Genomic DNA, 27,584 nt, shown 5'->3' with positions numbered 1-27,584 from the left:
TTCACAGCTTTTCAAATGTGAAAGTGGCCAGGTTTCGAATGTTTGCAAATGTTTCCATACTCTTGTCATTTCTGCTGCTGAGATTTGAGGGCCTTTTAGTGTTTAGCTAGTTAAATCTGTGCCTTCTCAGAAGGTATCTGCAGTGTTAGAAGTCATTTTCAATCTGTAGACTAATGGATTTTTTTCTTTCTTCTTTTATGTGGTTGTCATCTTTGCTGATTGTCTTGTCTGTTCTGCAGATTACTAAAGTGATTGTATAACAAAACATAACATTCATTGGCAGCACACTAAAAACAACACATTCATTGTCAGAAGTGTAAGAACATGGAAGTGTAAAAATACGATGAAGGTTATTGGAGTAAGCTCTGGCTGAAGTGACGAGTCTCCAAGCTGTGAAGGGTTGGAGAGAGTTGTTCAGGGCAAATTGAGACACTTGCTCCACCACTGAGAGCCTAGGACAGCAAAGCACTGCAGTGGCCCTTGAAGAGGGCGCTTTGTTCATGCCAGATATCCAACGAGAGGAAATCCAAGTTGCCAGCGAGCACATAGATCTGTGCCATGCGTTGGAGGCGGCAGAGAGAATTGGCCTTGTAGGCCCGGAATGTAAGGGCTCGAGTTATCAGATATCTGCTTGATTCTTACTGAGAACGCAAGCCAGTGGAATGGCTCAGTTATCTGTTGCCCCACTTTCGGCAACACGAATATGCTTTGATAACTTGAAGCGTCAGTGCAGGCGTTCTCTGTAATTTCATTACAATGGAAGTGCAAGAAAAGTGGTTTAGCTAAAAAACAAACCACAAGTGCTTTATTGCCTCTGAAGTCACACTACTACAAGCTTAATATTGTTAATAAGTTAGTTCTGGATCTATTATTTCTGTATGAAAATGGAAATAAAATTGTAACCAAACAGTTTTGCCAAGCAGGCTTAAATGTACAAATATTTAATTTATTGGGATTTATAATCTCAACTGTGTTTAATTTTAACATGAAGGCCTACATGTTATGGCAGCAAGAGCTGGTTGACCTCATCAACACTGATGCAAAAACGATTGCTGCAGGGGTTTTCTCTTGATGGCTCAGTGGCTCATTAAAGAATGCCACAGTCCCTTTTAACCAAACTACTGGGTCGAGGACAGTGAGACTTGCTTCCCAAATGGCTTCCTCAGTGACATGACCACCAGATTTTGAAACTGTAGGTAAAACTATGCAGGGAGATCAAAGCTCCTGAAGACAGCGCAGTCTTTCCCATCACACTGACGCTCGAGTTGCATGTTGTGCTCTGTTTAAAAGCGTTATATCTTTTATTTTTGCCATAACAAAACCATTGAAATGGCTGTTGTGTATAATATTGCAGCAGTTATTGAACTCTTTCAGTGAGACGCACTCTCGTTATTTGTAGCCAGAATTATTTGTAAAATGGTACTGTGCTGAATTCACTTATTGCAGCTTCACCAGAAACATTAAAAGACAGATGTAAACAAAAACACAAAAACCGCAGACTAATTATGAAAAGTGCTTATTATGAATATATTGGGTCTTGATTATTATAATTAGCTATCTATAAGTAGCTAGGTCATACTAACCAATTTTATTAGTATTTTAGTGTTGTCTTTTTAAACAGTGAACTCATTTAACAGTGCTACTCAGCTTTGTAGTTGCATCACTGGCCAGCGTTTATTAGCATCAAAAATGGTGAGATGCACTCCCATTCCACCTATTGACCCATTTACCATATTAAATGTTCTCATGGTGTTCTCATATTTAACTAAAAAATTGATTGTGCTGTTTAAAGTATGAGCAAGAAATGTAAAAAATTACACTACACTCTGATTTCATAATAAAATGTCAGGTTTTGGTCATAATCTAACTTTTTTTTTTGTTTAAAAAGAGCTGGGTTGACTCAAGCAATACATTTGTAAAGACATTTTGTATAGTGCTAAAGTTGTACTACTAAAATAAATACAAGCCACATATTTGAAAGAACTGTTTATACATGAAAAGACAAAAAGCCACATTTTTGTGCACGAGTACCAGTGGAACAGCAGGCTTGAACGATTCATCAGAATCAATCAACAGATTTGCTGATTACTGCGAAAGGTTTGCTGCAGCCCTGTCATACTGTAGTGAAAACGGGAGGTTGCTGACCACTTCCTGTTGTGAAATGTGTGAAGGTGTCTCAGTCTGAGTCAGTATGGTGCCATTTTGAGAGGCGCTCTGCCACTGACCTTTAGTTGACTTCATGCTGCATTCCGGTGGCCGAAGTGTGAAATCTCTGCTATGTTAAGCTCTCTCTCTCCCCCCCTCTCCCACTCTCTCTCATTCACTCTCTCTCTCTCTCACACACGCACGCACGCACGCACGCACGCACGCACGCACGCATACATATATATATATATATATGTATGTATGTATGTATGTATGTATGTATGTATGTGTATATATATATATATATATATATAATATGTATGTATGTATACATAGATAATTTTGCTTTGCTTTTGAGGGCCCTGCCACACAATGCGACATGATTAGTTCTGCTCTAAACATAAGATTTGTTGCATCCACCCAGCCGTCCTGTTTTAGGTGGATTGGTTAGACTGTTAATTTTGTTTTGGAAACTTCTACATATACAAAACACATGAGCTGGTTCTGGCTCCCAGAAGCACATTAAACAGTCCTTCACCAACCTGGAGGAAAACCGCACAAGGTTGCAAACACATGGATATTGCGCCTCAAAGCGATCCCAGATCTAGTAGTCAAAAACCTCTCTTGCCGAGCCAGCTCCTTCCTCCCTGCCCTCCTGGCTTTGTAAAGGAAGTGGAAGCGCATGCCGATCGGCGAGTGACTGGGCCTGGGGTGGGGGTGGGGGTTGTGGGAGGGGTTTGGGTTTTTGCAAACATGGAGCTCGCGCTGCTAATTCATCTTATGAAAGGCTGGAGCAGCGCGAGCAGCTGTCTGCCATTGTCGGCCAGCGCATTTCCAGCACGCCTCATTTCACCTTTCAGTGCGAGCGGTGAGCGAGCTCGAGGGCAAAGCAGGGGGATAAACAAACTAAGGCTGATGGCTGAAAGAAGGCCAAAACTGTTGAATGCCTTAAAGTTGCTGCAGCTCCTCTAAATGGGTATTGGATGGATGCATAGTTGGTCTGATCTGGTTGCTAATAATAAACCACAAGCTTAGTCATACTATAGTGGATCTTTTGTTTTTTGCATTTTATCCCTGGATGGATAGAAGCAGTGCTTTGGGCTCTGTTGAAAGAAGGAAGCACTTTAAGGCTGGAAGGATGAGCAAGAGCCACCTAGCAGATGAATTGGAAGGGGGGGGCAGGCAGTGGTGAGAAAGGATAAAGGATTTAACCTCCCACGTGCTATGTAGCTCGTCAGAGCCCAGCTGCCCTGAGCTGGTGAAATCGGAGAGAGTCGCTATGCTGCTCCTGCGTGCCCTAAACACTCCTTCAGATACTGTGCCTTCAAGTAGTATTCAACCCCCTGCAGATTTTGCAGGTTTACACATTTGGAGTTAACTTAGCACTGTGAAATTTGGACTGTAGATGGGCCTGGACATGTGAAATGCACTGCAGCAAGAAAGAATGTTTGTTTATTTCTCTGTCGTTTTGTTTTGTTCTGTTTTTTTAAATTTTGCAAAGTTTACCAGAGGGTCAATTATTATTCAACCCCTCAAACCACCAGAGTTCTGTTTGGTTGCCTCAAGTAACTGAGGTATTAACAATAATGAGCTTCCAGGGCCATCAGAGACAAAATTATGCAGGGTCACAAGGCAGACAAGGAGTTCAAAACCCTGTCCAAGGAGTTGGGCCTACCTGTCTCCACCGTTGGGAGCATCATCCGGAAGTGGAAGACTTCTGGAACTACTGTTAACCTTCCACGGCCTGGACAGCCTTTCAAAGTGTCGTCCCGTGCTGAGGCCACGCTTGCCGAACGGTCAAGGCTGACCCAAGGACAACAAGGAGGGAGCTCCAGGAAGATCTCATGGTGGTGGGGACATTGGTTTCAATAAATACCATAAGTAACGTATTCCACCGCAATGGTCTCAGTTCCAGACGAGCCCGTAAGGTACCTTTTACTTTCAAAGTGTCATGTCAAGGCCTGTCTAAAGTTTGCTCATGATCACTTGGAGGACTCTGAGGTAGACTGGGTCAAGGATCACTGGTCTTATGAGACCAAGATCGAGGTCTTTGCTGCCGACCACACCTGGGGCGTTTGGCCAGAGGATGGCATTGCATCCCGGCTAACTGGTCCGCATCCTCGGGAAGATGGATAGCACGGCCTACCTGGAGATTTTGGCCAAATACCTCCGCTCCTCCATCATGGAGCTTAAGATGGGTCGTCATTTTCATCTTTCCAAGAAAACCAAGGCCTGGTTTAAGAGGGAAAAGATCAAGGTGTTCCGGTGGCCTAGTCAGTCTCCTGACCTTGTTGAAAACTTGTGGAAGGAGCTCAAGATCAAAGTCCACAAGAGATGACCAAAGAATCTAGACAACTTGGAGAAGATCTGCATGGAGGAGTGGGCCAAGATTACTCCAGAGACCTGTGCCTGCCTGATCAGGTCTTACTTAAAAAAAAAAAAAAAAAAGGATTAATAGCTGTAATTGCAAACAAGGGTTATTCCACACAATATTAAACATAGGGGTTGAATAATTAACCCTAATTTTTATGTTTAAAATGTATTATAATTTAATTGAGCAACTTGTACTTTTTGTTTCTAATATTTGGGCATCTGTTAATAAATGCTACTCTTGTTCAAAGTTTGAAGGCTCTAAATTATTTGCAACTTGTTGAATTTGCAAAATCTGTAGGGGGTTGAATACTATTTGGAGGCACTGTAATTACCAAGCTCTTGAGGTTCCCCATGTCTCCAGGACTGGGAATTAGAGCCATTAAAATAGGCTTTTAAAGATATTTTTCTTCCTTTCTTTCTTTACTAAATGAGAATTTAGAAACGTAGATATCAAGCTTTAGGGAGTAGCTAGGCACTGTTCCCCCTGTGGTCAGCATATGCCCAGACGACAGCTGCCACAAAGTGTCAGGGTGTTTTGTGGACATTTGGAGCCTGTTTGAGGACATGGAGCTCTAAGAGGATGACCGTTGTTTTTCTTGCGTCCATGTGGACACTTGGCATACGGTTCGAGCAGCTGTGGCAATGGACAGCCTTTTCTAATTTGGTGAAAGGGTCTAGGTTTTTTTTTTGTGTGTGTGTATCCCCTCCCCCAAAGCGCTTTTTTTTTTTTTCCTTCCTTCAAAATGTTGAGCAGCAAAAAGACCCAAAGGCTAACAAGTCTACCGCTGTGCTTGACATCTTTGTACTTTGGATTGAATTACTCTTTCCCTAATGAGGTTAGTGTCACAGGAAAGATTCCTTTAAGAAGATTAGATGGTATTGTGGAAGATTTAGTGAGTAGAACGGGGTAGCCTTTAGTATGAGCTACACATCTCTTACACAGTTCTGCAGTTTTCTTTGCACTTGTCTTTATATCCATCAGCAGTTTAAGTGCAATTCCATGCTAATTTAAAAACAGTGGGCCAGCTCGAGGTGTGATTGAATGAGAGAACACCTACATTGGCATTTATTTTTGAAAGGTACACATACTGTCTGTAGCGGATTTGCATGTCTCCATCATGGGTAGCCTATTTATACCCTAACAGCACAGCATTATGCAACAGTTACAACCCACCTTGCATCTGAGCTGTCTTACAACGGCTGAGAATTTTTGGTAATGTGAGCTGGAGACATATAATAAACAGAACATATAATGAACATCAAAGTAATGAATGGGTCTCTTTATCAAAGGCTAACCAGCGTATTTCAGTATTTTCTAAGGCATATTGTAGCAACTATATAATTGTGCTTGCCAGTGGTAATTCAGTGGTTAAGGTACTTGACTTGTAATCGGAAGGTTACCAGTTCAAGCCCCTCTACTGCCAGGTTGCCACTGTTGGGCCCCTGAGCAAAGCCCTTAACCCTCAATTGCTCAAGTTGTACTCAGTCATAATTGTAAGTCGCTTTGGATAAAAGCGTCAGCTAAATGCCCTAAATGTAAAAAAAAAAAAAGTGCTATAAGCCTAATTGCAGCATAATCTGTTTTTGCCCTCCTCTTCTCACTGATAAGTCAAACAGTTTGTCATGTATATAAGGGGGGAAAAAAGAGTCTACAAGAAACTGTGTTTCTGACGAGCTAACCAGTCTTCACATGGCTTTCTTCACCGTGCTGGTGTGAGCAGCCTGCATTCAGATGGTGCCACTCTTCTGATTACGCTAATTAGGTTCAAAGCAGATTAAAGCAGCATGCAGGCTTTTTGTTGTAAACCTGGCCCTGCACATCATGGTCGATTTTAATTTACCAGACATTTGATTAATTTGCCATCCCCCCAACTTCACTTTGCCAAACTACTTGATAAATCTTGAAATGCAGTAGTGGAGGCGTGCAGTTGTGGAGAGAGGCTCATTGGGCTGTTGTGCAGAGGCTCACGACAGCCGTTGCTTTGTAGCTGTGATCCAGCGAAAGATAATGGCACACCATCTTTTGTGTTAGTTAGAGAGAGAGAGAGATATAGATAGATAGATATTGTGTGTGTGTGTGTGTGTGTATTAGTAAATCTCAAATCGAATCAAATGTGAAAACATTAGTTTTGCGTTTTTAATAAATGGGCTGTGGTTAAGCGCTGCCCATGACGTGAGCCGGCCAGTCGGCACGGAAGCGAGCCGGGATTCATTATGGCCGCAGACCAAGCGCTCTGTTGTGTGCGCCACTGCTCTCTCTGCAGCGCGCTACAGGGCAGCATGAAAGGAGTTTATTTCCTATGATAATCCGCATCAAGCAGGCCCTTGTGCCAGTTGCTGCCCCCGCCTCTCCACTCTGAATGCGTGGCCTCCCTAATTCATCCTACAAAGGCTTCCAAAAGGAGATTACGCCACTGAGAGAAATGAAAAAGCAAGCCCGCTGCTCCTCAAGAATTCCTGCCTAAGACTCACGATTACCTGGGCCAGCTCCCGTGGCTGGCTGTGTTGTGCTTTGACTTGGTTCGAAAGCTATTAATTAAAAGCAAATGCCTGTTCAAAACAAACATTTTACATTCTCAACGGTCCCAGGGGAGTCCAGCGTTCTTGTGGAGCGGCAGTGAACACACTACTGGGTGGCCCAGTGAATTACCTCTGTGAGAACCTTAGCCTGCCTGCACAGCTAACGCATGGGGCCTCCATTCTGCAGTCTGGATGCTGGTATCAACCCTAGAAGTCATTAATGCTGCTTCCACAGCCAGCGAAACTTGAGAAAAGGCCCATGTAGGAATATTTTGGAGCCGTTTTAGCCAGTGTGCATGAAGCATGGGTTTTCAGCGATAATGGTCAAGTATATAAGCACAAGCGTAACAGCAGACTGCTCATAAAAAGTGGTCAACTTTATTTTGAAAGAGCCAAGTTGCTCGAGTCCCGCAGTACGCGGCGGCTCTGTGGGTGCTATTGACTACAACAGCGGCGCCATCCCATAAATTGTGGGAAAAGGCCTTTAGGTTGGCTGACTTCAGTAGCAGCGAACTGTATTTATAAGACCTCGGTTACTGGCACGAATGTGCTTGGCAGTCGGTTTGCAGTAGGTGTGCACGGAGCCTCTCACAAGACTTCACACCTATGGCGAGCATAGCAACACGCAGCACAGCTGAAGGCTTGCTCCATTGTGCTCGCAGGGCAGTCGCCTCCCATAACAACGGAGCCGCGGAGCTAACCTCCGACGCTAACTGCAAAGGCTGGGCGACAGTTCACTACGTAAAATGAAATTTGCTCGAGAAGCTTGGTGGTGGTGGTGGGGTGCTTTTCCTTACTTCAGCCCACATATGTTGTGTCTGTTGGAGGTAGTGCCACCCACATGGAGGCTTGTCTCTGTTTAGAGGAAGTGGCACATGCATGACTTCTATAAATAGTTGGGAGGCTGAGGTCTCTGGGGAAATCTTACTGGCTAAATAACAACTCTCATGTAACAGCAGGGCCAAACAAAAGTCCAATTGTTGGGGGGGGGGGGGGGGTTTGGAATTGCTGTAATTGTTGTAAAGTTAAACCAAATAAGTTACATAAGCATTGTCATAATATATGAGATGACTGCAATTGTCCAGGAATGTTTCTTTCTTGAATGAAGTCAGTCCTAATTGTTTCCAGCAGAGTCCTGGGTGAACCAAGTTCTTTGTAGGCTCAAATGCGCAATGAAAGCCATTGTTGCTTTCTGAAATCATCTGTATATCTCAAACAATCGGGAGTGTTAAATGCGTTCGGGAATAGTAATGACGTGTTTATGAATGGCTCTGTTTTCTGCCCTCCTTTCAGAGGGGCTCGAGAGCGGATTGGTTTGCCTGCGCTTTGAAGTTCGGCTGTCGTTCAACGGCGCGTCACGGTATCGCTCCCACTGGTCCCTTTGCCCGCTGTTTCACGTGGTTCGGTTGTGCGCGGGATAAGGTGTGTGGGTGAGCAGTGGCCTAAAGAGGGTGAAATCCTCGCCATCTCCGAGCTGCTTATCGTCTTCTCCTCTCCGGTGGAACCTCTTCTGCTTGAGAGGGTGACCTTGACAAGAATGTGGATTATTATTGTAATAGATACTGCTGTTGGTGAATGGCTAGCAGTCGCACTGGGAGGTGTTGTTACGGAGGAAGGGGAGGACTCTACCCTTCCCTACATATCCATCTGCTTTTGTGCTTGCTCCCCCCCCACACACACACACACACACACACACACATCCATCTGCTTTTGTGCTTGTTCTCTCTCTCTCTCTCTCTCTCTCTCTCTCTCTCTCTCTCTCTCTCTCTCTCCCCCCCCCACTCCCACTGTGTCCTGCATCTCGTCAGTGCTTTAGCTTGACATCTGGATCATTTCTTTGTCTTACCAAGCCCCCCCCCCACAGGGATATGGACTGACAGAGCGGTTAAAGCTGGGTAATGCTGGCTAGCTTTCCCATGTCAAAGAACAGGACCAAAGTTACTTTTTGGCCTGCGTTCACACAATGCATCCGCCACTAACTGACAACATCTCTCATCATTAAAACATGTGCTGTCCTCTCCACCATGTTAAGAAGCCACAAAGGCAGCCGTGTCGCGGAGGCTGCACAGCGAGGCGCGGTGCTCATTCGTACGCCTCCATGTGCGAGTAAAAAAACTGATGGCACTGCCCCCCCTCCCCCACGCTCACCATCCTCCCTCTTCAGGCTTTCATTTTCATTCTCAGGGAGGAATGCAGGTCTCCCTTTTTGCTGAGGGAAAGAGGGCAGCCCAGGGGCCTCTACCCTCCCCAACACACACACCACCACCACCACAACCACCTACCTCCCACCTCCCCCAAGGCAGTAAACAATACAGAGTAAGCCAGCCAGCTGCACTGAGGACAGGCAGACACGAGGGGGAGGGATTGCAGAGAGAGGCAGAATGGGGGAGGGTCGGCCGCGATCCAGTCAGAGAATGATGTTTGGAGCACCTGCTGGGTGAAAGCCAGCCTACTAGCTGGCCAAGAGATCTGAGTAGAAGGAACATGGCTGTCAACTGCTCCGCTCCAACTGTTTGTGCTAGCAAATTGGAATTTTAGCTCCTCTGTTCCAGGCTGTGCAGGTCCACACTGCCAAGGTTTCCTTTCAGTACAGAACAGGAGAGTTTCTTACAGTGATTGATTGTGTTGTACTGGGGAGCTTGATGTGATAATGGACTCTTTAGCATGCTCCAAAAAAACCCTGCATATTTAAGCACAGCTTAAATGAGCAAATTGTGTAACTCTCTAAATTCATGATATCCACACTTTTGGTACTTTTTGTGTATAAGTGGATTATTGCTTAAAATAACCCCATCTTTTATTGGTTCATAAACAGGTTGATCATTAGTTACTGCTAGTGTGATGACTCATTAATTACGTTGTTTGTGCTTGGGGCTGTGCTTGGAATTCTTACCAGTACATATAACTACTTAATCATAAATCAGATGGCACATAGATTATGTGCAAAGCTTTATCCCTGATGAATCATTTGCTGTTTAACAAGCGTTACTGAATTGTATTCTATTACTGGTGGGATTGCGCGGGGGGGGGGGGGGGTTATTCCAGGAAACAAGCCCGCGGCTAGATTAATTGTATTCCAATGAAAGGCTGTAGCACTGGCCCCTGTGCAGCTGGGCGACATGATGACCATCCAGCAGCTTACAGTTCTCACTGACATCGGTTCGTAAGCAGCGTTATGAACAACCAGTATCGGTTCGTAAGTAGCGTTATGAAGAGAAACACTCTACCATATTGGGTTGGAATGGCTCAAGATGATGTCAAATCTTAAGATATTTTTAAGCTTTTATTCTCAAGGTTTTATGTTCAGAAAGGTGGGAGGAGGGTTTCCCCCAACATGTTCAGGTGCAGGTGAAGTTTCTGATGACTGATGCCCACAAGGTGTTCACTAACCACTCCCATTGCTGACTTTCTTAGACTTGGCATAGTTATAGAAAATGGCTTCTACATTTAAAATAAACCAAACTCATTTCACCAGGAAATGCATGTTTTGGGGTCTGCCATGAGCTCTCCAATGGGAGCACTACTCTAATCCTTCTGGACGGCTGCTCTCCCGCAGTGCAGAGGCTGTGGTTTCTGTGTTCTAACTGTTTTGGACACGTTAAACATTCAGCTGTGATTTTGGCACTGCTAATTGCGTGCGGGGGTGGGAGTGGTGGTGAGAGTGTTAGTGACAGCAAGAAAGACGAGGGGGAGTCAGCAATACAATTTCCTTGAGTGTCGTACCTGATTGAACGTCAGGTTCACTTAGCAGCTAGTACTGTTGAGGGGAAAAAATCTGATGAGCGTATGTTTGAACAATGGGCTCATCTGAAGTGCTTGAAATGAGTAATTTGATGAGTGCAGGCTGGTTATCTTTGGTGGTGTAAAAGCAGGGAAGAGCTGACTGATGACTCCTTACAGGCATGACCCACACTCCTGCCTTCTGCGTTGCTTAAATCCACAGGACTTTGCTAACATGAAATGTGCACGCATGCCTGTTTCCAGAACTACTTCGAGTGATCTTTCACAATCTGATTTACATATTCTCTACATAATGGGCAGCATTGATTCTGTTTGTACATCTCCGTCCTTGGCACGGCTATTATTCACAGATTGATTGATGCTGTTGTGTTTGCTGCCTTGAGAAAATGAGAGTTGGATTTTCCCAATATTGTTTCCCCTAAAGATGCCTAGTGGGAACCGCCGAAAAATCTGTCCTCTTAGCAACAGGTGAACAACCAGAAGCTGTTGCTAGGGGCTTGAGATGAAAGGGAATTCATCTCTGCCTGGAACAGCTGTCTGCTTTTGGTGAATGTCTTTATCATGTGGATCATCCTGTTCCGTTTCCCTGTCGAGGAAGAGCTTATCCTCCGTGTTCAGTTTCATGAGTTGTGCTTCTCTGAGCTGGGATAATAGAAGACGTTTTGCTAAGATGTTGGCGCCTTTTGATTCAGGCACCCCTCCCTGTAGGCTTGGCCCGTGCCTTTCCTCTGGCTTGTTTTTGCTTTTTTCCACTAGATCTCTCAGCCCCATGCTGATCTGTGCTGGGCACCACAGAGTACCTTCCCTCACCCAGCATGGAGAAAATGGTCAGAGTGAATTCCCCGTATCGATGCGCTCCACGTGCCATTGTAGTTTTACTTTTGAGAGTCAGTGTCTTGGATACAGGCTACTAAACAGCCTGGATTAGGTAAACCCTAATAAAATGATGACTCACTGTAACGCAGAAGGTTAAAAGCGCAAATACATAAATGCTAAAAATGGCCATATTAATGGTTTATGCGGAAACCTCTGTGGAATGCACAAGGCCATTATGCCAGTGTACGTGGCAGACAAAGTCTAAACCAAGCATGGTAAATAAATGTTCCTCCACTTAATATTAAATTTCAACAATAAAAGGTTTTTTTTTGCAGCTAAAAACAGGTAGTTGTTTGGTGTCCCAGCAGCCGTTACAGGCCTGCACTGTGCACCTACGGCCTGTCTGCTGTGCCTCTGGCCTGGTGTTCCGCTGGGCATTGAGTTGTCCGCTGTAGGCAGATTAGTGCAGAAGACCCCTCAAGTCATCTGCCCTCAAAGCCTCTTCCCGCGTGCCTCAGCCTCAGCGAAGCCAGCTCGCGTTTCGTCCCTGCTGTGTTCTCCAGGTTTGGCCTTTTTACCCTCCCCCTGCTGTGCAAGTTCTACCAAGGAGCATCACTGGGCCTAGCAGAGCAGGAAAACAAGGTCCACAAACACTTGTGCTCTGGAAGAAGAACTGAAATAATCGTGTGTGTGTGTGTGTGTGGAGTGTTGAGAAGAGTCTGTTATTTATCATTTCTGTTGGTCCTCAGGGTACTCGGGTTTAGTTGTGCTGAAGCAGCATGACGCTGCCACAGAGAGCGAGTCTGTCACCAGTACAGCGTTTTGCTGAAACAGTGATTTATTTAGTGCTGATAATTTGGATGTTGTGTTTTTTTGTTTTTTGTTTTTCTTCAAATTTAATTGGGCCATGGAATTTGGCCTACTGGCAGAGACACTGAAAAGGTGTTGTGGATACGTGGAATTTTCGACCATTTTCTGTAACTAATTGTTTTTGATGTGAATCTTGTGATTTCAGCTTGGCTCCATGGGTTCTGGTATCAGTGCCTCAAATGTAGTGTTTGACTGTCAGGGTAAGAACGGACCATCTCTGCTTGTGCACCTGGCACTGCTGCAGGTAGAGAGAACCCTTAAGGTAGTGCACGTCCAGGGACTGATACCTGCGTGTGAACAGGTCTGCCCTGCAGGACAGACCGCCCGTGCCATGCACATGACGTTTACTTTAGACAGCTGCGTTGCCCTCCTTTTCTCTTTTTACCCCCCTCCCCCCCCAACACACACACACACACACACACACACACACACACACACACACACACACCCTTGAATAATGTGTAATATGCTGAACTCATTTGTTATCTGAGAATTAGGCCAAAACTCTTTTCAATTAGAAATGTTAATAGGCCATGGATGCAGACGCCTGAAATAATCTAGACTGAAGTCTCCTCTAGGGCCCATAGCCTGTGCAGGGCCAGCTCTATTTTTCTGCGAGAGCTGACAGCTGGGCCATGACTCGTCCGCTTTTGTTCCCACACCGGCCACCATAAATCACAGAGTGGTTAAGATGACATTAGATTTTCTTCACAGTGTTACATTTGAGTAAAGTGATGGAAAGCCTGAGCATGTTATGCTCTCACTGGAATGTGATGATTATGCTGTTAGACGTCACCTAAGGGTGAGGCTGTGGTCTCGTGGTTCCGATCCCATCTTAACCTGAACTCCAGCCAAGCTCAAAGACCTCCAGTCACCACCGCCTTGTGTTTTTTGCCGTCTTGATTTTGTGCCGAAGTGGTTTCGTCTTCAGCGTAGAATTGTAAAATGCCCTTTTCTCCCCCGAGAATGCTTTCTATTATCGCTTTGCTGCCTGGCTGTGAGGAGTGCAGAGCGTTGTGGGGAGCTGTCTTCAAATTTAAGCCCAGTTCTGCTCCAGAGCCTGTTCCTGTCTGCGCCTGTCTCGTTCCCTGTCTCCGACTACTGTGGATGTGTTGTAGTTGGAATCAATTACAGAGCGCAAGCTCCCAGTTCCACTGCTCCTAACCTTCCATGGCCTGGCCCTTAATTGAATGAGCCGGACAGTGTTCGTGCCGTAAGAAGGCCTCGTCCTTTCGCTGCAGTGTAACGTAGATGGCTCCAAGTGCCTCTTCCTCCTAAGCTGGCAGGGAGCAGGTGAGGGTAAACGTCAAGGCTGCAAACACTCGTGTGGGGTTTTTTTTGTTTTTTTAATTTGTTTATTTCATTTAATTAGGCTCTGTCACTAACTCCTTTGTGATGCACCCTGCTCTCTTATCCCTGCAGATGGAGTCTCCGGTCTCTACGCCCGCCCCTCCCCCGCTCCACCTCCTCGGCTCGGGGGTCAACGCGGATATCGCGTCGCCCTGCGAGCAGCTGATGGTGCGCACCCGATCCGTGGCCGTCAACACTTCTGACGTGGCCTCGGCCACAGAGCCGGAGTGCCTGGGCCCCTGCGAGCCCGGCACCAGCGTCAACCTGGAGGGCATTGTATGGCAGGAGACAGAGGACGGTATGTTTATCTTTTTCTTTATTCTAAAGAAGGTGGAGGGGACACAGGGGTGGATGGCAGGAAGCCGCCCACTCTGCGCCTGCCGCTGGCCTCCGATCAGTGGCGAACAGAGGAGCCCCACTCCTCGGCATTCCGAGCGCCTCGGCCGTCTGAGGGTGCTGTCATTCACCCCGCACCTCTCATGTGTTTTTTGGTCGAGAGTGTGTTTGTTGGGAGTGAGGGGATTTGCTGGCCTCACTTGCCAGGTTTCAGGAGGCATGCAGAACAAGGCTGTACACATTCCCAGCCCTGAGCCTCTGGGCCACTGAAGCCCTTCTCCTGCCTGACCCACTGGAGAGAAGAAGCCAGGCACCCAGGAGCTCCTCATCCACTCCTGCTCTGGAAAGCATCTAGGAGCTGAGGGTCTCTGTCAACTACCCCTCTTAGGCTGAGGGAGGGCTGGGTCCACCATCCCTCTAGCTGAGGGTGCGCTGGGTCCCCTGCTATGCCCCTGTCTTCTCGCAGCTTGTCATCCTGCTCCCCACCCCAACTGCAGAAGCACACAGATCTGTATCTTGGTGACACTCTGTGTGGGTGGAAAGTGGAGCAGCAAGATCTTGTGGCAGAGAACACGTCTATCAAACGTACCACGATGCCTTTCCGTTGTGCTCGACTCCCATAAGGATGTCACAGCCTATCTGCCCACATCTTTCTCGAGCTCGAGTCGTTACGTCCTGGTGCAACCCGCACTGCTGTTGTAAATGCCACCAGCGCACCAGCTTCTGAGCAGCTCTCTGCTTCTTTCCTGAGGTTTGGTTTAAAAAAAATCTAGCCTACTTGGTTTCACAGTATAAAATGTGGTAGGTTCATGTTGACTGAAGACATCAGAAGTCTGCTTTTTGATGTAGAGGAGTTTTTCAGCCTTCCCCACATCTGCCCTCTTAATGAATAAAAAGGAAGGTGACTGTTTTAACCTGGATTTAAAGAGTATCTGAAACGCTCCCCTCACTGTGTCTGCCAAGTACTCCATTGAGTGCATAGCTTGGGAAGTTCACAGCATAGCTGGCTTTTGCTCAAAAGCCTGCACCGTTCCAAAGCTCTTTGGACTGGTAGACTTAAAGGAGTACAAGTATAAATTAGGTGCTTTCAAGCCATTTTTTTCCACCAAGCACATATACATTTAGAGAAACATGTTGGTTTGTGCTTGCTGCACATCAACTTTAGTAGCAGAGGTTGATTGTGCAGACATCTCTGTCTGCAAAGGGCACAGAGGAGAAATACAAGCCCATGATGAACCCATTAGCAATCGCTATGAAACATGCAAAATGCTTTTCTGTTTTTATGAAATCCATGCTAATTGAAAGACGTCATTTATACAAAGTAATGTTCATGTTCAGGGATGAAATCCGAATCCACATCTCCAAGGCTTAATGGTAACCATGCTCATTTACAACACGGATGATCAAATACAGCGTTTCCCTCCAGCTCTCCTGAATCCAGACCAGCAATGTCAAAGCAACACACGACTCTATTCTCATGCCTGTTTGCGCCGCCTGCAAACCATAAGTCTGTTCATCTCCACGTGCGTTGGCTCTGGCCCTCCATGTGAAATCGAGAGGTCTCTGGAGCAGACAGCTCTCTGCCGACGCTGGAATCCCAACGTCCCGGGCACTGTGTCTCTGAGCCTCGCTTTGACCCAAATCCCCTCTGTGGCGGGTCGCCGGAGGCTTGATGGGGCCACGCCAGAGCGGAGTCCATGCTTGCGAGCCGCGCATGCTGGTGCTTCCAAATGTCCACCCCTAAATCTTCGCAAGTTTATTGTTCTTGAAGCGAAGCCCGGAAAGCTCTCGCCGGAGACAGCGAAGGGCTCCGCCAGTGCGTCCATGCCAGAGCACTGATGTCAGACCCCTCTTTCCACGCTATCTCCCCCCCCCCACAGAGGCACTTCAGCCTTGTCGCACCGTGTCTCACCTCCTCACTTAGTCCCACAGTTGATGCTTTTTGTTTGGCTTTTTGTTTTTTTGCTTCATTTTAATCTTGTGCACATACATACGTGGCTGCAGAAGGAAGCTGGCCGGTTTGCTTTGCCGGATTTGTGAAGGGCCCTAGAGCTCTGCCCCCTTAACTGCGTTAGAAGCATTTATTAATGGAGTGAAAGGGCGCGGGAGGATGCATGCCAAGCTTCTGTTTGTTTCACCAAAGCCTTTGAAGGGCACGAGAGGTGAAATGACTGGCCATTCACCCCGAGTTAGCCCCTGGGTTCAGACAGGTGGCCAGAGGAACACTAATGACTCCGAGTGAAAGAGGAGGGGTGGTGGTGAGGTGGGGGGGCTCTCTGCTAATGTGCTCCTCCACTGACCCCCATTGACATTTTTCAAAGGAATGGCAGTAAGCTTAGCTCTTGGGGTCTGGCGCTCGACGCGTGGGGAGCGGGGAAGAGTCACACAGGGTATGTTTTAAGAAAAACGTTTCATTAGTAACTGACATTATGGCTTTTTTTGGAGGGTGTTTATCCGCGTTAGTGGCGGAGGGACGGCTGCTTCTGGCAGGAGTCTGAAGGCAGGGAAATGCTGACCATGTGAAGACAGATGCAGCCAAGTACAAGCGTTTCAGCAAACTGTCTGCGCTACAAGCATACTGCCGCGTCAAATAAACAACGTACTTCTCCCCTGCATTTCGTATATCTCAGGTTTTTGTCTAAACATGTAATTGCTAAGATTTGTGTATAATTCAAGCATTTTAGAAGATTAAATGGATTGTGGTGAAATGTGTGTTTCTCTTGGACTGAGCTGCCAAAAGAATGTATCGTGGAAAGTGTTTTGCTAAAAGCCCTTAACATGATTTTTCAGGTTGAGCGCCTGGAACCGTCTTTGCCTGTTGCACTTTATTATCCATTACATGCTGAAACCATCACCACAGAGGAGCAACTGGGACGTTTTTAGTCATGTTTGGTCTCCTGAACTACCAAGGGTGCATAAACAAAATGACAACTGGGTTCTTTGTCCCTGCTCCGATGAAAGTGCAAAATTATAGCGATGCCCTCCCCTCACCCAAACGAGTCTGTCTAGTGGGGCGCTCTGATCCCTAGCTATGTTCGTGCCCTTTTCTCTGTTTCAGCTGTTTTTGCACAATAACTACACATCTCCCGATGGGCAAGAGCTGCTAGCACTGGTGCAAAGTCAGGCAGAGGACACCATTTCCCCCAGAAATGACTCACTCTGCGCCTCGCAGCTCTTGGCTGCTGTAATAATGAAGCAGGCAGGGGGAAAAAAAAACAGGAGGGCTGCTTTGAGAGCGCTGCCCTCAGAAACCCCTGTTTGATCGGCCTAAACGTGGCCGGCATATCTGTGCATGGAATGCGGGGTGGGGGGGGCTGGCGCTGAGTCACAAGGTTGAAGGAAGAACTCCGCTGTATAATTGTGCCTTTGTGGAAATGACTGTGGGGAAGGACTTGTCTTCCTGCTATAATGAGACCCCTCTCATTATTCACAGGGATGCTGGTGGTTAACGTGACATGGCGGAACAAGACGTACGTTGGGACGCTGCTGGACTGCACCCGCCACGATTGGGCTCCCCCGAGGTATGTGCCAGCATGCAACGCAAGGCACCATTCTTTGAAATGCATCTAATGAAACGTATTCAAATCAAGACGGTCATGCACAGCATTGTATGTTTGTCTTTGACACAGGACTTATCATGCAATTAATTCTGACATTTTACACAAAATTTAAGCAACACATTCTGTCCTTTAGAAAAAAATAAGCAAAGAGCTAAAACCTCACCCCGCCGCATTCGTGGCGGTTAGCGGCACTGACGGCGGCTGGGAGCGCTGTGGAGTGCGATCAGATCCCTGGCTCTGCTCCCTCTCCTCTCTCAGAGGCACAACCTGTGCCTGTCTGTCAGCTCTCCTTAGACACGGCTCCCGCCTCCCCCAGGGGCAGCAGTAAGCCAGGTGTATCCCACACACTTCATTTTAAGCCTCAGGGAGGAGGCCAGACACAGTCTGTTCCGTGCCTAGCAGGAAAGGACGAGAATAGAACACTCCCTCTCCAGCTGGAGACAGAAATCCAAATATTGTACCAATCCATTTTCACCCTTCAATGATGAGCCGTATTAACATAGTGTTGATGGTGTACTCAGTAATTGCTTGACATCAAAGAGGATTATGGTGATTTATTCATTTGAACATGCTTCACTGCAAGTTTTAAAATCCATTTGACATGCGTCATGATCTTTTCACAGCCCAACGGGAATGAATAGGTCAGCCACTGTGCTTAAAACTGTGCTGGAACAATTAGTCTTGTATTACAGAAAATGAAGCCTCATTTAAACATTTTATTTACACTTTGAAATGTGTCACAGATGTGCTGCAGACATCTGAGACGTGCCGTTGTAAAGGCATATTAAAGCCAACTCGATCTACTGATCACTTTTCAGCCTCATCAGTTTTATTAGATCTGTAATCTGTCGCACTTTATGGGCTTTCCGAAGCATTTTATGATAAATCATATTGTAAAAGGATTTCCTTGTTCATTTGAGATTTCTTTGAAATCAGTTGATTAATCCTTGTTGGTCTGCTCGAATTGAAAATGAACATGCCACATTGAACATTAATTTGCATCACATCGTGCCAAATTATTACACTTGTTCACGCTTCATTTTATAAGTAATCCCCATCCTGATCTTCAACAAATGCTTTAGGTTCTGTGAATCCCCTACAAGTGATTTAGAGATGCGGAACGGGCGTGGCCGAGGTAAGAGAATGCGTCCCAACAGCAACACACCGGTCAATGAGAACAGCAACTCTTCTGATAACAAAGGCAACAACAACAGCAAGACCAGGGCAGGCTCCAACAGCAAGGGTCGGCGTGGAAGTCAGAACTCCTCCGAGCGGAGGACCCCACCCAACAGCAACGTGGAGGACGTCAAAGCTAGCCCATCCTCAGCCAGCAAACGCAAGAACAAGCCTGCATCCGACATGGAGCCCAACTCGAGCTCTGAGGACACCAAAGGCAACAAGCGCATGCGCACCAACTCCAACAGCGGGGCGACGCCGTCTGGACTTGCGATTCCCACCATCAAGACCGAGTGTCTTCCCCCTCCCCTGGACCGCAGCTGCCCGTCGCCGGTACTTATCGACTGCCCATATCCTAACTGCAACAAAAAGTACAAGCACATCAACGGGCTGAAGTACCACCAAGCGCGTGCTCACAACGACGACGACATCAAGCTAGACATGGATGGGGACAGCGAGTACGGGGAGGAGACCTCTCTCCACCCAGAGCCTGGGAGCTGTAATGGGGCCTCCGTCTCTCAAAAAGGGTCTCTCTCCCCGGCGCGGTCAGTCACTCCTAAAGGAAGGGGATTTGAGGTGCAAAGCTCGTCTCCTTCCCCAGGCAAGTTTGGCTCCAAGCCCAAGAAAAAGAACGGCGACGCGGACACGGAAGCTTGCAGCATTCCCGTGGATGGCTGCGAAGACGGACCTTCCCTCACCGACGATGCCAGCAACGATGGCATGGAGGACAAGAAGTCCAAAAAGCCCACTGGCGGCAGCATTAAGCATGACAAGCTGTCTCAGAAGAACGTGAAGTCCTCCAGGCCCATGGCCCCAAGCATCACATCGCAGCAGATGTACTCCCTGCAGGCCACGCCCTTCAGCTCTGGGAGCCCCAGCCATCCTCTGGGAATGAGCTCCATGATGCAGGGCATCCCCAAGAGCCCGCAGCTTAAAGGCATCCAGCCCAAGCCAAGCACCACTGGAGACGTGTCTCCCATGAACACAGTCCTGGGGAGCTCCAAGGACAAAAAGAAAAAGGACAAAAAAAAGAAAGAGTCCTGTAAGGATGCAGACAGCCCCAAGCCTTCGGGTAAGGGAGGCAAAGCTGAGGATGGGAAAAGCCCCTATTCGGAGTCATCTGACCCAGGAGGCCGCATCGAAGGCCATCTGAATGGCTCTTCGGACCACCATCAGAGTCGCCTAGCCAGCATCAAGGCAGAAGCAGATAAGATCTACAGCTTTACGGACAATGCTCCGAGTCCGTCCATTGGGGTGGCGAGCCGTATTGACAATTGCGGCCAGCCCCTCACTCCCCTCCACGTGGTCACTCAGAATGGCGCTGACAGCGCTTCCGTGAAGACGAACAGCCCTGCGTACTCAGACATCTCTGACGCCGGAGAAGATGGCGAGGGCAAAATGGAAGGCGTGAAGTCCAAGGTAGAAGATCATCCTGTGAGGGAAGGAGCCAAAAAGGCTCTCTTCCCCTCACAGGCGCCCAATAAGGAGTCACCTTACTATGCTAGCTATGACAACTACTACTCTCCAACCTACGCCCACCCCAGCCCCGGCGGCGCTAGTGCAGGTGCGTCGCTGGCGGACAGCCAAGCCGTGAAGGTGAAGAAGGAGGAAGAGCAGGAGTCGAGTGAAGAGAAGGCGAAGCCGGAGGTTCAGGAGGAGCGCAAGGCGGATGCCGCACCCAGCCAACCGCATCTGCAGTCACACCACCACCACCACCAGCAGCAGCAGCAGCAGCAGCACCACCATCACCACCACCAGCAGCAGGCCTCCGTCATCCAGCAGCGCTCCAACATGTACATGCAGCCGCTCTACTACAGCCAGTACTACGTACCCCCTTACAGCTACCCAGACCAGGTCTACCACAACCACCTCATGAACACTAACCCAGCCTACCGGCAGCAGTACGAGGAGCGGCAGAGGCTGATGGCGGAGCAGCACAGGGCGGCCGAGAAGAAGGCCGACGCGAGCATGAAGGAGAGGGAGGCCTCCATGAAAGAGGACTGGAAGCAGAAGGGTCCCGTTCCCCTGGGGCTCACCAAAGCTCCCAGCCTGTCGGACCTGGGGAAGTCCCAGGCACCCAGCAAGCAGAGAGACTCCGCTTCTGAGCCAGCCAAGTCGGTCATCATTCCCAAAGGGGAGGAGGCCAAGCTCCAGCCCCTGCAGGCCGAGGGCCTGAAGGTGAAGCTCAGTGAAGGTGGCCATCATGGCAAAGAAGACTCCAAAACGGGAGTAGAGTCTGTCCGGCCCAGCATGGAGCAGGCCGTGTGGTATAGGCAGGTAAGGAGCACTTCTTTGCCTGTGTTAGTAGATCTGTGCTTGCTTGCTTGGATTGCCAGAGTCTTATTGTTGAGGCATGCTACCAAGATATCTGATTAAATTAGTAGTTAGCAATCTAAACACCTTGCTACACACCTTGTTAACTGAAAAGTGATTTGTTGTTCTCCTATTAATCACATTATTAAGTAGGCTGAAATATTGGTAGATTAAATCCAAGAATGGTTATTTTTCACCAATTATACTGGCTTTCTGAACTTGGATTAGGATTAATTTAGGTTTAGATAAATTGCTGGCTACTTAGGTTACAAAGATTAGGTTAGGTTATGGCACAAACATCCCACAACTGTAATTATTAACCTAGCATGTTCTGCTTTGTCCAGTTTGAAAAATTATTTTGTGTTCAGTAGTTATAATATGCCATTAGCAGCATATTTATGCATTATTAGATAGTTAGTATTTAGCCTGAAAGATCAGTCATACTTTAACACTGCGGTCAAGCACTTTTTGGGGGGGGGGCAGGGCAATGACCCAAATTATAATATAATATAAATTATATTATAAATTACAGTCTTATTTTGTGTCAAGTTTGAGTATTTTTATGTGAGAACCATTGTTGAGATGTGCATTAGCAAGAGGCCTGAGGGATTTAGATCTTTTATTGTGAGCTGTGGTTTAGCACCATAGGTGTTGTACTGTTGACACTTGCATGACTGATGCTTCTCAGTAGAGGACTCTGTGGTGAAAGTAGGCTCACCTAATTGTCTTGTTTATTTAAAAGGGGAGTTGACCATAATATGCTCTCAGTTTATTAGGCTGCGTGAAAGTGGATTATAAACGTCTTTCAGCTTTGTTTTGCTCCATCGAGCGGTGTCGAAGGTGAATGCTCAAGGTGAATGTTCTTCTCCAGTATCCCGAGAGCCAGAGGCAAGCCGATGAGGAGCGGGAGCGGGACCGCGAGAGGAAAAGCAAAGACGAGAGAATCCGGCCTAAGGACGCCGGCCCCAAAGACGACAACAAGGACATGGCCGATCGCCCATCTGCTGCCGCCCCAGAAGACTACCGGGGAGGCGGCAAGGACCCGCGGGCAAACGCCCACCTGACTTTCTCTTCTGCCCTGGCACAACAGCAGCCGTACATGCACTATATGCATGGATACCCCTACGGGCAAGGCTACGACCCCAACCACCCTGGATACAGGGGCATGCCCTCGGTCATGATGCAGAACTACCCAGGTATAACCATTTGATGGTTTCTCAACAACTTCTCGTTTTGTGGGGTATTTTCTGGAACCATTTGCATGTTTAACCAAGCACAACATGCAGGGTTGTTGAAAAAAGAAAATCATTCAACCCCTCCTCTCCCACCCCTACACAAACAATAGCAAGTGTTTTGCTCAAAATAAGTGATCCAAAGGCTAAGTCATGACTGGCAACTGAAACGTGTTTCTTGCGTTCTGACATAACCCAAAGTTGCTGTATTTGCCTTCTTTGTATTCGTTGCAATAATGCAAGATCAATTTTGCAAACATCAAAGACGCTGGCAACAAAGCGCTTTGAATGCAAGCTGGAAACAAAGCAGTGTGAATGCAAGCTAGCAGCTTCTAGTGCAATACCTTAATCAGCTGTGAGTTTAAAGCCACAGTGGATTTTTTTTTTTTGTTGTTGTTTCCATTGACCTTAATGCGTGACATTTAACTTCTGCTGCAGACTCAGAAGCCAAGAGAAGCGTAAACTGAAGTTTTTGATTTTGTATGCAAACTATCAGTTTGCAGCAGTTCACTTACAAAGTGAACCTTCAGCTCTCTCTGGAGAATTAAAGTCCTGAAGATGAACTTGCCCTTTTGTATTTGGGTAGCAGGAGCTTTTCTTTACTGTTGCATGCTTTATTTCCCACATGGGGTGTAATTTTAGCCCATTTGTAAGCAATTTAAGTTTTCAGTCAATTCTTTAACACATTTTGAATGCTTTTAAGTAATTAATAAATACCTAATTGCTTCTGTGTAAATTTGTAGTGCCCTGCACCATTTTCTTGCCTTTTGTTCACGCCCTGAAATGAAACACTTTTACTGAAAGCAACTTGAATTTTAATCTTGCAAGCACAGTACAATACAAGTCCAGTGCATCAATGGGGTGGTCTTCCTGTTCAGGTCCCTATCTGCCTGCTGGTTATCCCTTTTCGCCCTATGGCGGGAAGATGGGCGCGGGAGAGGAGGGCGAGAAGTCCCGCTCCAGTCCCACGGTCAGCAAGGCTGCCTCAGAGGCCAAAGCTCTGGACATCCTGCACCAACACGCCAACCAGTACAAGAGCAAGTCCCCGACAGTCGGCGAGAAGCCGCCCCATGACAGAGAGCGAGTGATGGGGGAGCGGGAGAGGGAGAGAGAAGTGGACCGACCGCGTTCGTCTCCTTCCCAGCGAATCATGGCATCTCACCACCACCTGGGCTATCCCCTCGTGTCTGGCCAGTACGACCTGTCGTATGCCACAGGTTAGCAAGCCGCCATTATAAGTCGCAAAATGAGGAGTTCTCAGAAGAGGGTGATGTTTTGTTTGGAAATTGATGAAATAGAGATGGAGTATTTGAAATGATTTGAGTTCCAGTATGACAGTGTACTCAGTATACTGACAGTATACTGAGGTGCTCCAGGTCTGTGCCGCAGACCTCTGACTCCCCCCTACCGATCTCTCTCCCAGGCCTGTCATCGTCTGCTATTGTTGCCAGTCAGCAAGCTGCTGCCTCCTCCCTGTACCCACCAGCACGTAGGTGAGAATGGTAAGACAAGCAGCGTGATAACAGACAGCCCAGCACACAGGAGAGGCCACACTGTGTGAAAAGGGGGGTTGGGGTGGTGGGTGTTTTGAGGTTTGGAGAATTTCCCTTTGATTTCACACTCTCTAACCGAGGTGCTTTTTTCAGAAAAGACACCTACTTTGCATGTCAAGAGGTTCAAGCGTTGTTTTCGGGTTTCGTTCTGAGGCTACCGGTGGACTGCCTTGTATATCTGATAACAACTGAGTTTTTCTGAGAGGTCCCTGTATTTGCTGTTTCAGCTTAGAGGCCCCTTTCTAAAATGCTTTCTGACACACACTCCTGAGATTCACAGGCCACCATCTGTTCTGAAGCACCATGATTATATAAAAGTCCCTAGACTGAGGCTGGTGTTTTCCAGAGAGCAAAAGAGACTCAGCCCCAAGCCCCACTGCAATCAACCGCCTCTCCTGGAAATGAGAGCCAATACTGACCCCTAATGGTTAATCAAAGCATACCCTCTGAAATTCATCACTGCAGCCAAATAAAGACCTGTCATCTTGAATTATGTGGATATTTCTTGCCTTGTCGTTTCAAAATCATGTACATGTGTTTTGTCTTTTCTTTTAGGGAGCCCTGATTGCCTCACCTCATCTTTACAAATGCTCATGTGACTGGATCACATGAGTGAGCATACGGAGTTCATTTAGACATCAGTTGAATGGTGTTTCTATATTTTTAGTTTTGTTTTGGGTTTTTTTCTGATGTTTTCTTAGCATCCGTACCTCGTTCCCCACTGAGGACTGTGAGACCAGGTTCAAAGCCATCCCGCCCCGTCCTGCTCTGCCCGGCTGGCTACCGAACGTTTGCTGTGCGAGGACTCATTTTAAAAAATAATACAGTAAAACCCAATAAAAATCCCTGATCATGAGAGTGGCTGACTGCGTAACACTCCCACAATTCCACTGTGGCAAGAGGAGAGGCACATAGCGCTGGGTCGAATAAAGAAAATAAAGACTGAACAGAGTTTATCACGTCGAAATAGTTGAAGTCGTTTCCCTTTTCCTTTGGGCACGCACTCTCGATGACCTGTTAACTGTTTGACTCCTGGTTTTTGCAGCTGTCGTGTTCTGGATTCTGTAAGTGAGGGGTTCTGGTTCTTTTCACTGTTTGTCTCATGAATATGTCTCTCTAGCGCCCGTTTCTACTTAGTTTAATCGCCACACGCCTTGTTTTTGTTTGGGTTTTTTGTGTGTGCGCGCGCGTGTGATTTTTTTTATTTTTATTTTTTTTCCTTTCAGGAGGGTCAGAGTTGTTGTCCCCTACCCAGTCCTCCCCATGAATATGTTCACAAAGGAAATGCCATGTTCTTAATATATTTGCTTCCTTTCTGTTCATGAATGGGAGCTGGTGAAAAATGTTTGGGTTTTTTTGTTTTTTTCCCCTCTCTCTCCCCCCTCTCTCAAGTATTTATTGACGTAGCTTGGCACGCTGTGTTTTGTTGTTTGTTGTTTTGTTTTGTTTTGTTCTTTCCCCCCTGTTTCACTGGACTGATGCACATGGCGCTCGTGGAGACCCCTTTACTCTGCCTGCAGATCTGTCCTGGCCCCCTGCAGCTCCTGTAAGCAGCTGTAGCACACTGACACAGCTGATGCCCAGAGAAAGCTCTCGTTCTCTGAGCAAAAGCCCATCACAGCTGTACATAGCAGGGCCATGTGGTTCAACAGTTCTCTTTGGTAGCATATCACTGGCAGGGGGTGGTCCTCTATACGAGAGGAGATTTGACTTTTCTCGGGTCAGGTATTCCTATGGCTTGGCGTTGAATGCTCTCTCCCCGTGGCTTGCCGTGTTGGATGTACTGTCATTACCACACAGGTTCCTGAAGTGCGTAGTCAGTGATGTGACGAGACATAACTGGTGCTGAGTGAGTGTTTTAACAGCCGTGTGTGGTCTGTGTTAATGTCGTGTACCTGTTGGTTGGGTGACACCACAGTAATATAGTTTGCTCTGCAGTTATTTGCATGGGGGCCTCCCGTCCTACGTCTTTTAAATGATGTGATGCTCTAATGTGTTGCAAAAGTGTGAGAGATTCGGACCCCCTACCTCCCCAGTAGCCCACCGTGAGTTTTTATCAGCGGAAGTATGTCACGTTGGTCAGCATGGTGTACTATAGCACTAGAAATGTGACGGTGTCCTCTCAGGCAAAGCGAGCTTTGTTTCTACACCTTTTGCTGTTGTATTGCTGTCTTTGCTCTGTACACATAGTATGGTGTCTGTATATGATGTACAGAGGAACTATTTTAAAAATGCAACTGGAGATCCGTCAGCTTTTACGGTGTTTCTGTGGTTTTAGCCATTTCAGTGCTTCTCCTTGTTTTCTCATTAGTTTGCTCTCCTGCTTCTTTGCCTATAATGTTCTTGCCATACCTCCATATTGACTCCATGCTGAGGGGGGGGAACTTGGGCTACTACAGATTCTGTTAGTATTAGCATCTGTCAATATCACTGAGTTAAAATGCCAAGTTGGTAAATTGGAGCTCAATCCCATAACTTTTAACTGGTTGCCTGAAAGTGAAAGAATGGGTTGCTGTGAGTTACACAGAGAGATTCTGAGGAGACAACCTCTTGGCCTTCTAAGAAGTCATTTAGCAGGGCTTTCATGTTTTGAAACCAAAAGCCCCCAGCAAGAGGATGCCGAGGTACATGAAACTCGAAGCGCTGGTTTCGAGTTGAAGCCCCAGAGCTTCCGTACTGGATAGTTTGGTTAAATGTTCCTGTGGCCCATTTGGATTTCCATCTTGTTGGGGTTTCACCCTCTGCACCAGCGTCCTCAAACGTCCCAGTGCAAGAATCCCACAACTGGACACTGGAGCGCCGCTGACGGTGCTCTCAGTTCTTGAGAGAGAGGCGTCATCTCCCTTTTGGCTTCCCTTGTTTCTCTGGTGTAGTCTGTAAAACCTGCTCCAGTGGTGCTTGGCAGGTGTCATTTGATATCTCTGAAGTGGAAGCTGTGCATTTCTGCATGCTTTGCATCATTCTTCACACTGGACCCCCATCTGTCCACTCCTGGCTCTTAACACACACATACTGTTTTGTTTTTCTTTCTCTCTTTCTTTTCACAAAGTATCAGCCACTGATACTAAAGGATGTTTACATTTTTTTTTAAATTGTTTTCGTTTGAAATAATTCCTTGGCCGTATCACTTGGATTGACCTGTCCCCTCCTGGACTGTCCTCTTGTATGTAAAGTGTACATTACCATGTTTCTTTTTTTATACAATACTGTAACTTGCCTTTGTACATTTAGGCAAAAAAAATAAATCTTTTTATGAGACAATCACATCTGTCCTAGTGTGACTCTCTTGCTTCCTTTGTGTTAGAATGAAAAATGTGGGGGGTTGGGGTTTCTTTTTTTTTTAAGTGCTAACCGAGTGCTGTCTTCATATACAGTTATTCGTTCAGGCCACGGAGACCCGAGCCATGTTTACTGTGTTTCACCTCCCAGCACACTTTGGCCAGATAATGCAGAGATCTGTAGCCCTGGATTCACCTCCTTCAGGTCTGTGAAGAAGCAGGAAAAGAACAAAAACCTGGTCTGGCTTCATGGCCCAAGGACTGGAATGAAAACCTCTGGTTTAATCTCTGACCCATCGTGAATACAGGTGAACACAGCTG

General features: G+C 46.9%; 1 protein-coding gene across 3 annotated transcripts in view; it reads left to right on the top strand.

Moving 5' to 3' along the window:
- znf609b (zinc finger protein 609b) overlaps positions 1-27,249 on the top strand; it is a 28,174-nt gene extending 925 nt beyond the window's left edge. The window contains exons 2-8 of one of the 3 annotated variants that reach the window (XM_081709857.1): positions 13,888-14,113; positions 17,585-17,672; positions 18,794-21,164; positions 22,072-22,396; positions 23,311-23,649; positions 23,856-23,925; positions 24,541-27,249. In XM_081709857.1, the coding sequence (XP_081565983.1) occupies positions 13,888-14,113; positions 17,585-17,672; positions 18,794-21,164; positions 22,072-22,396; positions 23,311-23,649; positions 23,856-23,925; positions 24,541-24,550 (3,429 nt within the window). In that variant the 3' untranslated portion in view covers positions 24,551-27,249. Of the gene's footprint in view, positions 1-13,887; positions 14,114-17,584; positions 17,673-18,793; positions 21,165-22,071; positions 22,397-23,310; positions 23,650-23,855; positions 23,935-24,540 lie in introns of all 3 variants that reach the window. The other 2 variants (XM_027011071.3, XM_081709858.1) reach the window with 2 other exon arrangements.
- The last annotated feature ends 335 nt before the right edge of the window (positions 27,250-27,584 follow it).

The sequence above is a fragment of the Electrophorus electricus genome, chromosome 3 (genome assembly GCF_041902795.1).
Source record: "Electrophorus electricus isolate QZ-2024a chromosome 3, ASM4190279v1, whole genome shotgun sequence".
NCBI lineage: Eukaryota > Metazoa > Chordata > Actinopteri > Gymnotiformes > Gymnotidae > Electrophorus > Electrophorus electricus.
The sequence above is the reverse complement of the archived record's forward strand: the minus strand, read 5'-3'. Positions and strand labels throughout refer to the sequence as shown.